This window comes from Fistularia commersonii, chromosome 7, assembly GCF_037954325.1.
Source record: "Fistularia commersonii isolate RoL2024-O1a breed Wild chromosome 7, RoL_Fcom_v1.0, whole genome shotgun sequence".
Lineage (NCBI taxonomy): Eukaryota > Metazoa > Chordata > Actinopteri > Syngnathiformes > Fistulariidae > Fistularia > Fistularia commersonii.
The window spans coordinates 9,878,848-9,890,996 of record NC_141290.1 but is presented as its reverse complement, the minus strand read 5'-3'; the positions used below and the strand labels follow the sequence as shown (position 1 = coordinate 9,890,996).

The 12,149-nt window shown below is 47.8% G+C and overlaps 1 protein-coding gene across 1 annotated transcript in view; it reads right to left on the bottom strand.

The window, feature by feature from the left end:
* The window catches only part of nxph4 (neurexophilin 4), a 40,239-nt gene extending 36,448 nt beyond the window's left edge, over nt 1–3,791 (bottom strand). Inside the window, exon 1 of the mRNA XM_086148828.1 lies at nt 3,437–3,791. Coding sequence (XP_086004954.1) covers nt 3,437–3,481 — 45 coding nt within the window. The 5' untranslated portion in view covers nt 3,482–3,791. The remainder of the gene's footprint in view (nt 1–3,436) is intronic.
* Nucleotides 3,792–12,149: the final 8,358 nt, after the last annotated feature.

Below are 12,149 nucleotides of genomic sequence, written 5' to 3'. Positions count from 1 at the left end.
CACAGCTGGGCTAGGCGCCACTAACAGGAAAAATGGTATAGATAATGAATGAATGACTGAATGAATATTTGGACCGAGGTCAAGAGTTTGGATTGAAGGCAGCGTATATAATCATTTCAACAAAAGGGGGGGGAGTGTGGAGGAGGTGAACCGCTAACAAACTCCCCAAAGACGATACGAGCTGACGTTCTAAAGCGCCGCCTGATTGATCCCCTCCCGTCCAGCGCCGGCACGCAGGATCATTACTGGAGCCGCTGCCGGCGAGCCGAATGGAGAACAGATCATTTTAATGTGCTGAGTTTACTGGCTCCCCGACGCATCTCGGGGTCTGAGCGCGGCGACCCGTGCCAGCGGACTGTATGTTTAATGATTTCCCTTCGACGTCCGCCGCTCGCCGCCTGTAAATATTAATTAGACGGCAGGCTGAAGCGGCTGGGCCGCGGCCTCGTCCGGGCGGAGAGGGCCGTGACGGACGCCAGAAATCTGGGCAGCGGTGTCGGGACACCCACTAGCTAACCTGACGCTACTCGTCCGGATTTGCATCGATTCCTTTTTTTTTTTTGTCCGAATCGAAACACGACAACCGCCCCGGTGGTTCTTTTCGTTAGTTTTTTTTTTTTTTTTTTGAGCTAAACTATCAAATCGGGGAAGGGTTCCGCATGAGCGCCGTAACCTGACTGATCTGTCGGACGTTCGATATCCCGGTCGCTTCTGGATAGATATGTATTTATCTGCTGTTCATTCCATCCGACAGCAAACAGGAAACCTGATTGCAGACACCAGTCGTCGCGTCCATAATGACCTCCGTTCTGTATTTCAATTTCAGTGGGTGTTTTCACGCCATCGCCTCTCAAGCCGGCGACGTGTTCTGGCCAGTTACACCAGACAGCCGCGCTAAAACGTGGGAAATTGAGTTTTCCTCTCTCGGAGAGGAAACACCTGGGCACAGCAGAGCGCATTGTTTTGCCTTCAACCCTACGAACGCTCAATGGCGGCGGCAGACCCGTCAGGGGTAGCTCAGGTTATCAAGCTGCCTCCGTTTGCCCAGAGAACCCCAGTTCGCTTTAGTATCTCAAACAGAACCGCAAATGCTCGCCTTCGAAGTGGCTTAAAGGCCTTTGGACCGAAGAAGACACGAGATTCAGCGTCCAGAGGAGGCCGGTTGTTTGGAATAGAGGCCGAGGCCGCGCTTCTCCGTGTACGCTTTGACCTCACGCGGTGAATCCGGTTTCTCAATGAAATATGGGAAGTGCAGCGTTTCCCCCGCGGCGTGGAAGCCTGTCAGATATCACCCCCGGCTCCCGAACCCCAAAAATAAATAATTAAAACTCGGCGCTTACTCCGTGATGACCTGCCAAAGGGCTTCAGGCTACATCCCTGGAAGAACCGGCACCGTTGCATGCAGCTTAAAGTGGCGACTCAAATCACCCGGAAATGGGGAGAACCCGCGAGGGGCCTCTGCACGAGGTCATCGCCTCTATCGCCCTCCGATCACCCCCCCCAATCGATCAATCAATAACCGGATGGGCGCTGTAAATCCAAAAGCCGCGTCCGGTGTGACAGGCCGCCGCGGGGGAAGGCGTCCGCCTGGGGCCACGTGATCAATTAGAGAAGGCGGGAAAAGCCGGCCTCCACACGTTAGCGTCCGCTCGGCCTCGCTAACGACGCTACGGAAACCTCAAAAACCGGACGGCGGCATCTGTGCATTCGCCAGACGGGGCGAATCACATCTTCTGATGACCCCCCGAACTCCTGAAAGCATCGCCCGCTAAAGGCCGCAAAGTAGCACGTCGCTAACCGGACCCTTCTAATCCACCGCTGCTGCTGCTGCTGCTGCTGCCGCCCCCTCTCTCGCTCCCTCTCTCTATTTTCATATGAATTTCTTCCTCTCCCCCGGAATCCAAAATAAATAAATAAAATATAATAAAATAAAATAAAATAGCTTTGATCTCCGGGAGCCGTTTTCAGCGGCGACAGATAGCGGTAATGTGATTGCTTCTGTCATCATGATTCAACAGATTACATATCAAATTGGTTAGTGAAGAGGAGGGAGGACGAGGAGGAAGGGGGGGGGGGGTCATTCGCGCAGATTACGGGCCGAATAAAAACTGGGCCGCGAAGACGGAGCGAAAACACCCGCGACCTTGTCCGATCCGGGGTTGGAGAAGGGGGTAAATAAAAAAAAGAAAAATCTGAAAATCTCTTCTTCTTCACGAATCCCTAAACCCACTCGGTTTATCCCGATTAATTGATTGGTACTGAATAACAGGGCTTTGCTGAGTGGATGGGACGTGCTGGCTGAGTGGGGGGGGTCATTTTCAAAAATTAAAGTGACTCAGCTTTAGTAATACCCCCGGGGTATATAGCTAGTTGTTATATATCTCTGGGGGAGGGGGGGCATAAGAGGATTTAATCAAGTTGAGAGCGGCTAATGCTATTGTTCCAACGCGATTTCTTCTTCTGTGGTGGTGTCACAGATAGCAGCCCACGGTTGGAGTTGATGGGGAAAAAGAGGGGGGGGGGGGGGGGCGACGTCCAATCAGCCGGGGTTTGAAAGCGTCAAAATCAATCCGTGGAGTGTGTGTGTGTGTGAGAGAGGGGGTCCTTTCACTTTTCCTATCGCATCGTTCCCCTCCTGCTTCCCCTTCACCCCTCCTGTTCATGCTACTTCCAAGCCGGCCTTCGCTCTTCCGCCCCCCCCAAAAATAAACCTGTCGCATCACGAATTCACACAAAAATCAACATTCTAGTGTGTGTGTGTGTGTGTGAGAGGGGTCTTCAGAGCACCCCCCCCCAAAAAAAAATCTGCAGGCAGAAATATAAACCCCACCATCATCTCTTTGACCCCCCCAAACCACACATTTTCATCCCTTTAAACCCAGACTCTGCAAATTCAAAAAAATATATTTATTTAAAAAAAAAAAAAAAATAGGAAGTGGAGAGATGGTGAAGGAGATTTTGATTTTTGATTATTATGCCCCCTTTTTTTTTTTTTTAAATTTACCTCCCAGCACATTCTGAAACGGTCGGATGCAAAGAGGTTCCGGGCGGAGGCCCACAACGCCATATCATTATAACATAATGATATATAATATATATATGTAAAACAAATGTCTATAGACTGAGTAGCTTGGGGAATTCGGGGAGGGGGTCGGCGATGGAGGGACGATAAAGGAAGGAGCCCCCGGCGTCTTTTAACTTCTGAAGGAAATCAGAGGAAGTTGCTGGGAGCGCAAATAGATAAATAGATAAAATGGGAACGGGAAGGAAGAAAGGGGGATGATTTCCAAAGAAATTGAGGTGAAGAGGGGGGAGAGAGGATTATAAAAAAAAAAAAAATAAAAAATAAAAAAAAAAAGTTGGTGCATTTGGATGCAGAACACCAAAAAAAGCGTTGTTGTTTTTTTTAATTTTTTTCTTAAATGGAGGGACTCACCTTCCGGAGGCAGAGGAGCACCGCGGTCCAGCCGAGGAGCAGCATGCCGCCTGCCTCACAGCGAGCCTGGCCGGGGATCGGGACGCGCACGCCGGCTCAACATGCACGGGAGTCCCGGCAATCCCAACCGGAGGGAGGAAGAGGAGAAAAGTTGCAGGTGAAAGGAGAAGAGGAAGAGTGACACGCGTGAACTTTTCGGGTCTGCGTGGGTTGGGGTGGGGGTGGGGGGGTTCTTCCTTCCGGTCCGGTTTCCTTCTGAATCTCACGTGGCTCGTCCGCGCCGCTCGTCCCCGCCGCCGCCGCCACGCATGGCGCGTCCGCAGGAAGTGCGTGAAGAGCGTCCGCGGCGCCTCTCGGCTCTTCAGAGCAGCGACTGGTTGCTCTGGAGAGACGAGGTATCTCCTCCTCCTCCTCCTCCTCCTCCTCCTCTCTCTCTCCTGACCACACGGTGTTGCGTGTCTTTTTTTTTTTTTTTTTTTTTCCAAACCCGTGATCCAATCAGGAGCGGCGCCCGAATCGCCTCGGCTGCAATTAATTCATCGATTAATTTATTAATCGATTTGGAGAGACCCACCGGTTGAAGTACTTAAAAGTGGAAACGCGTGTTTTTTTTTCGGGACCTCCGTTTGTTTGAGTCGTAACACGCGTGCACGCACGCGCACGCGCACAGATAGAAAAGTTCCTGGATGGATGTGGATGTGTCACACATTTTAAGAGCTGGAGGGGGTGTTTAGGTGTGTGTGTGTGTGTGTGTGTTTGGAGGATGGGTTAATAAAGAAATCAGTATGTGTTTTGGGGGGTTCAAATTTGTGTGGGTCAACACAACACACACACACACACACACACACAGGCACAAGGAGAGAAGTTCCTGTGGAAGAGTCACCCATTTTAAAGGGTGGAGGAGGGTGTTTAGTTGTATGTGTGTGTGTGTGTGTGTGTGTTTTGTAAGGGTGAGTTAAAGTGTTGGCACGGAAATAAAAAGTCAATATATGTTTTGGGGGTTCAAATTTGTGTGGGTGAACATACATGCACACACACACACACACACACACACACACACATAGAGGTTGAAAATATAAACTCCTGTGTGAGTGTGTGTGTTAATATTGGCTGAGCTGGAGTCCTTAAATGTGTTGCCACAGGAATTGAAAGTCCACATAAGGGCTAAAATTTGTGTGGCTCAACACACACACACACACACACACACACATACACACATCACACAGAAACACATACACAGGTAGAAAATCTACATTCTGCAATATCTAAAATTAGGGGTTGAGGGAGATATTTACATGTGAGGCTGTGTGTGTGTGTGTGTGTGTGTGTGTGTGTGTGTGTGTGTGTGTGCGCGCGCGCGCACGTTATGGGATTATGAGCGAAAGTCCTTAAAAGTGTTTACATGGAAATTAAAAGTCAGTACATCTGGATGTTTTGTGGTGTGGTTAAAATTTGTGTGACAACACACACATACACACACACACATACACACACACACAAACGCACACATACACATACGTAACCTTCCCACAGAAACACACACACGGGGAGAGATTAAATTCCTGTGGATGTGTGCCCTATTTTAAAGGGAAGGGGGGGGGTTAAGTGTGTGTGTGTGTGTGTGTGTGCATATGTATGTGTGTGTGTGTGTGTGTGTGGGCTATTGGTGGGCCAAAGTGTTTGTGTGTCAATAAAAAGTCAATACACTCGGGTGTTTTTTGGTAGGTTTAAAAACAATTTCCATTTCTCTGGGTCAACACACACAAACACATACACACACAATAGTAGAAAATCTAAATTTGTGTGTATGTGTCACACAGTTTCAGGGGTGAAGTGTGTGTGTGTGTGTGCCCATTCAGCCACATTATGAATCCTTAGAAAAACAACTTTGAAATATTAATGTTGCGTGGACATGTGTGGGCGCCGTTGCCCCGCGTCGACCCCCCCCCCCCCCGGCCAGGCCACCTCCTGAAAGAGGCTGATCTGGAATGCACGCCGTCCGTCGCCCGTCAGGCCGACACCGTTGGTCAACGCCTCGCCCGGCCTGCTTGGCATTCAGATGGTCGTTGTGTGTGTGTGTGTGTTTGTGTGTGTGTGTGTGAGGAGGGTGTCTGTCTCCCTGCTATCATACACCGCCGTCAATCATACCCTCCGATTTGACCGTCTGAGTGACGGCCGGCGCTCCTTTCCTCCTGTAACGCCTGTCTGACTGTGCATGGCGGAGCGTGTTCTCCATGTTTGACGCTCCCTCTGCATCCCATAATATTCGAAAACAACAAACAGCCTCGAACTCCTGCAGGAAACGTCCGCATCGCCGAGGCCGCGCCCCCTGCTCCCCCACCCCCACCCCTCCTCGCCATTCCCTAGCTTCAGGCTCCATGTTGAAGCTCGCTGGCTCCGCCCACTTCCTGTTTTTTTTTTTTTTGTCTGTTTTGGCACGTTCCATCTCACCTGCAGGTGGAACGCGCCAAAGCGAGGAACTCGGGAACAAACTGGATTTAGACGTTTCTTGTAAAATATATACCCCCCCCCCCCCCCCGAAAGGTGTGCTGGATAGCAGCGCGGCGCTGCCTCCCTTTGAACTAGCCAGGTACTGCAGCCAAACCCCCAGGAGAAGACTTGAGGACCCCCCCCCCCCCAAATCAACAAGGGGGGGGGGGTTTGCGGGATTTTTGTGCACCTCATTCACAGCCTCACGCTTACATTTGGATTATTAAAGTGTTTATTTACCATTAACAATTAAAGCACATTAATAACACTGTTATACAGCGGTAATAAAGACATCTTTGGTTTCAAGTGTGTTCCACCGTTAACCACACACACACACACACACACACATACACGCACACAAGAACATGAATAGGCAAAATAAATTCCTCTGGATGTGTCACACATTTTAAGGTGTGGGGGGTGTTTGAGTGTGTGTGTGTGTGTATGTTTGTAATGAGGGGGAGCTAAAGTCCTTAAAAGTGTTTGCGTGGAAATTAAAAGTCAATACATCAGGGTGCTTTGTAGTTCGGTAAAATTTGTGTGGGTCAACACACACACACACACACACACACACACACACACACACACACAGTCCATCGGAACACAGCAGAGAACATTCCCGTCTCTGTCTTATGATTTGTATGGCCACAACTACACTTGACACACACACACACACACACACACACACAGACACAGAACCCCCACCTCAGCAACCCCCCACCCCTGTCACCCGGGTGCGAGCGCAATTTTCTGACTCGCATTGGAAGTGGCAGGTGAATTTCGCCCAGCTGCTCCCCTCCTCTGTTCCACTTAGCGCCGCCGCTCGCCGCCGCTCGCCGCCGCTCGCCACTCGGCGGCCATGCGGTTAAAAGCAAATGAATGAACACGCTTCCCGGGCGGCGACGGAGAACATCTTCCCTCACAAATATCATCCTCGCGTAATGATCCCTCAACTCCCGCCCCCCGGCGCCAACAACCCCACCTCGCGTGAGACGTCTGGAGAAAAGTTCTCATTTCAAAAGAAAAAAAAAAAAAAAAAAACTTGTGTTCCTCGTCCGAGTGTTTGCCGGGGGAAAAAAAAAAAACGTCGCGTCGCTTAAGGAAAATAAATTACAGGGAAGACAAAGAGCGCGTTAGAAGCCCACACATTCATTTAACCGGCGAGCAGCTTTAATGTTTAATGCTCTTTGACGGATAAAGAGAAGGTGTAGGTGGAGGAGCGAACGGAGAGGAAGAGGAAGAAGGAGAGCGAGGGGGGTGACAGTGATGGAGGGGGGACGGCTTAATGGAGGCCCACGATGCATTAAAGGCCAGATGAAGGGGGGAGACAAAGGGCAGAGGGCACGTGCACGCGCATGCACACACATGCACATTTAAAGATCCTTTTTTCCAATTATTTAGCTTACTAAATATCGAAAATATCTATGCGGCTGCATGGCTTGATGCTAAGCTACGTGCTTGTGGAGGGTGTCTCTCCAAGGCCTCATCGTCATTTATGGAGCCGAATGCTGAGCTAGATGCTAGCAGAGGGGATGGAAGTTGAATGAAAAAGAGAAAAAGAAATTTAAAAATCTTTTTTTTTTTGTAAACGCTAACTTGAGAGGCCTGGGAACGCTGTTTATATAGCCGAATGCTAAGCTCGATGCTCGCAGAGGGGATGGCGCTTGAAATAAGAACATTTTTTTGCAATTGCTAACCCGGGAGGCCTGGACGCACATGTTATGTTGCCAAATGCTAAGCTAGTAGCGGGTGTCTCATCCAATCGCTGCCTTTCCTGGTGCAGCACTGGAGAGCATGGAATCGTGCATCCGACCCCGACGGCCAGACCAGGAGGACACAGAATAAGGTCTCACAAACACATACACACACACACACACACACACACACACACACACACAAACAGCAGGGAGCTGTTTGGAAGCTGATCACTATCTGAATTATTTAGCCTCCTGATAACTCCAAGGCCTCATTGGTGTCCATGTAGCCAAATGCTAAGCTACATGCTAGTAGCAAGTGACCCCCTCCCCGATCCAGCCTCGCAACCTGCTCACCGCCACAGACTCTCATGGTGTTGGCCATGTTGTTTTTTGACAGCTGCAAAAATATAATCGCGAGGGTGACGATCCCGTACACAATTACATCGCTCACAAACACACACACAAACCTGCTAACACATGCCAGGGAAGCGACGGCCCCGGTGTGTGTAACGTGGGGGTTAAGGAACACAATGGCGTGGGGTCACCTGGCAGTAATGGAGGCCTTTTGTGCGCGGAAATAGTCATTTCCCCGTGTAGTCTCAAGGCTTCGCCGCGGCGATATGAAACCCAGTCATTTTGTTTCCCGCCTCCCTCCGTCTTTTTTTTTTTTTTTTTTTTTTTCAGAACGCGGAGAAAGGAGCCGACGGGGCGAGAAAGGTGACTGCTGCGGGTGTCGCGGCGACGCCATTGTCACGGGGGATGTTTTGTTGCGGGGAGGGAGAATGGGAGATGAGCGCTAATGGGGAGCGGGGGGGCGTGGGGGGGTGGAATAATTGGATTTGATTACGTCCGCCGGCGCCGGGTGGGACGTGGCGTGCCGGTGGATTATTTTGACAGTGTCACAATGACGCGAGGAGCGTCTGCGGTCGTCTGGAGAGAGGTGTTTCTATTATCTCCCGATTCGGCGGGAAACGTCCAGAAGCTGCACCTGGGTAAGGGGTGTGTGTGGGGTGGGGGTGACGACACGCTCGCGCTCCGTCACTTCTGTCAAGGCTGCAGGATGCGGGAATACACCCCTCGTATGTCTGTCACACATGTGGAAACACACACACTTGGTAAATATATGGCGTACAAAGCAGATAAAAATACCCTCGGTGTCTCACGTGTCTGATGGTTCTCCGCCACCGAGCCTGCCATGGCGACCGGCTGCATGGCCTTGGCCTTCTGGAGGGAACAGCTGCAACATCATGCCACAGTATTAGATATTATAAATATACGCAGTTTACAATAAAAATGCACAAATATCAAAGCTGGGATTTTATTGCTTTGATTTTCTTGAATTAATTAAAGACAAACTGACGTGACAAATTACAGCCAAATTAACGCATTTTAGTCACACTTTAATTGACAACACGGAAAGTTTTTCAGTGTTTGAGTCCCAGAGAGACAGATTTGCGACGACGTGCAGAGGGATTAGCATGAATGGCGAGCCAGAGGAGACTGCGAGCACGCAGGTCAGTGATGTTAGCTTAATATTAGCAAGCAGGTTGGTAATGTTAGCTTTGTACAAGCTTGCAAATCGAAAATGTTAGGTTTTCATGACCACGCAGACAGGTAATGCTAACTTTGTATGAGTGCATAGGTCGCTAATGTTAGCTTACATGAGCGCACAAGTCGGTAACATTAGCTTTGGGCGATCATGCAAGCTGGTGGTGTTAGTTTTGCATGAGTGCAGAGGTTAGTAATGTTAGCTTTGTTATGTTTGCAGGTTGATAACAGTAGCTTTGTACAAGCACAGAGGTCGAACATGTTAGCTTTGTACGAGCGTTAAGGTCAATAACGTTAGTGTTGAAAAAGTACACAGGTCGGTAGTATTAGCTATGCACAAGCACGAAGGCTGGTAATGTTAGCTTTGTCATGTTTACAGAACAATAGTGTTAGCTTTGATTTAGCAGGCAGGATGGTGGTGTTAGTTTTGAACAAGTGCACGGGACTAAAATATAAGTCTTGTATAAATGGGCAGATTGGTAATGTTATCTTTGTACTAGCATGCAGGATAATAATGTTAGCTTTTTATGGGTATGCAGAACAGTAATGTTAGGTTTTGTTGACCAACATAGATCAGTAATGCAAAATATTTACGATTGTGCAGGTTGCTAATGTTAGCTTTCTACAAGCCACAGGTTGGTGACATTATCTTTGTACAAGCGCGCAGGACTGAAATGTTATCTTAGTAGACGCAAGCGAATCGGAAATGTCAAGTGTTGATGAGCAGTCGGTTGGTAATACTAACGAGTGTGTAGGCTGCTAATGTTAGCATTGTACAAACGCCAGTAACAAAGCCAGTAACATTAGCTTTGTTCCAGCATGCAGGTCAGTAATGTTAGCTTCGGACAAGCAAACAGGTTGGTAGCCTTAGCTTTTCTGCTTAGGATAACAGCATTGGTCGTATGTGCAAATGGTGTAGCCAGTTAACACTCAACAATTATACAGTGGGCTCTTGCTACTTTGCGGTTCAGCTTTCATGCCCTTACTACTTGGGAGATTTTTTTTGTAATTCGGTTGTCATGATCTATCGTTCTTTAGATTTTTTTACAGTATTTGAAAATAATTTTGGTATAAAATAGCCATATTCTAGAAGAAAAAAAAACAGTACAAAATGTAGTACAATTAAACTAAAATTACTTTCATAAAATAAATAAAGTAAGGGATATCCTTTGCTAAACAAATATACGCAGCATCGCGAACTCTCACTCCTACCATTGTACCCAGACGAGATGTCATACGGAATATCATTGGCTCAAAAAACCCGTACTTGGCTTGCTATTGGCTGACTGAGCTTGTTGTTCTGTTCCTCATGTTGATTGGTTCATGGAGAGAAGCAGCTGATCTCCTTGTAGGCTGTGTCCAGCGTACAATGTCCTGGTCCACTTCGCTGCCGTTTGTGTAAGCGTAAATACTCTCTACTTTTTGCAATTTAGTTTGTGAAAGTGTCTTTAATTTTTTTGTGATACCCCACGCTCTACCATGCCTCCTAAAGCCCAGCATCTACCCAAAAGGTTCGTAAAGGGTTGAGTGAAGTTCCTTGAGGGTTAATATATCTGTAAATACCATCAAAATGATCACGTCTCTACTTCGTTGAAATTCATTTTTCCTGGGGGGTCTTGGAACATATATATAACATATATATATGAGAGCGAGAGATATAATACAGAGAGAGAGAGTGAAAGAGAGGTGAAAGTATTTGGAGCTCCTACTTCTGTAAAATTAGAAATCCTCCTTCGAGCAAATACTACATGACAAGGAAAAGTACCAGCAAACTGCTCTGGAGGTATCAAAACTGAAAGGAATCACTGCAGGGCGGTTGGTTTCAGTGATGTCTGAGCCGTGTGTGTGTGTGTGCGTGTGTGTGTCTGTGAAGATACACCTCAATTTGTCTGTATTTGTGTGACACAATGACAACAAAGCTCCTCTGTTTTTACAAGACTCCCACTCTGTGTGTTAAAGGAAAATTTTCAACTGCTTCACACACTCCTGGGAATTCTATCAATGAGATCACAGTTGGTTACTGCCGGCCATCTCAGATTCAGCATTTGGCTCAATCTGAGCAGAAAGTAAATCCCTATACACTTCACAGTTCATCCTGCTGCTTCTGTCTTTTTGTCACATCATCAATAAACACAAGTGAGCCAGTGCCATCGGAAGCCATGCATGCCCGTGCCATCACATGATCTGGTTTCTTTGGATCATGAGCTGTTCCAATTCTTCTCCAAACTTTCTTCCTCCCATCATTCTGGTACAGGTTGATCTTAGTCTCATCTGTCCAAAGAACGCTGTTCAAGAGCTGGGCTGGCTTCGTCAGGTGTTTTTTGAAAAGTCAATTCTGGACTTTCTATTTTTAAGGCTGATGAATGGTTTGCACCTTGTGGTGAATCCTTTATTTACTCTCTTTATGGTAGACTCAAATACTGATACACCTACTTCCTGGAGTTTTTTTCACTTAAATGGATGTTGTGAAGGGGTTTTTCTTCACTATGGAAAGGATTCTGCCATCATCTGCCACTGGTGTCTTCCGTGGACTTCCAGGCATTCGTGAGTTCCCAAGCTCACCAGTACACTCTTTTTCTCAGAATGTACCAAACTGTTAATTTGGCCACTCCTAACATTTCTGCTATCGCTCTGATGGATTTCGTCTTTTTTTCATCCTAAGGATGGTCTGTTTCACCTCCATTGAGAGTTCCTTTGACCGCATGTTGTGTGTTCACAGCAACAGCTTGCCAAATGCAAACGCCACAGCTGGAATCAACTCCAGACCTTTTAATTGCTTCATTGATGACAGGTTACTGAGGGAAGAGTCCATGCAGCCTTGATATTTTTTTTTCCAGGGTTCTGAGTCAATTGTCCAATTACTTTTGGTCTCTTGAAAAAGAGGCATCTGCGTATTTAAGAGCTGTAATTCCTCAACCCTTTCTCCAATTCGGGTGTGAATGCTCTCAATTTACAGTTGAGAGTCTGCACATTAAGCT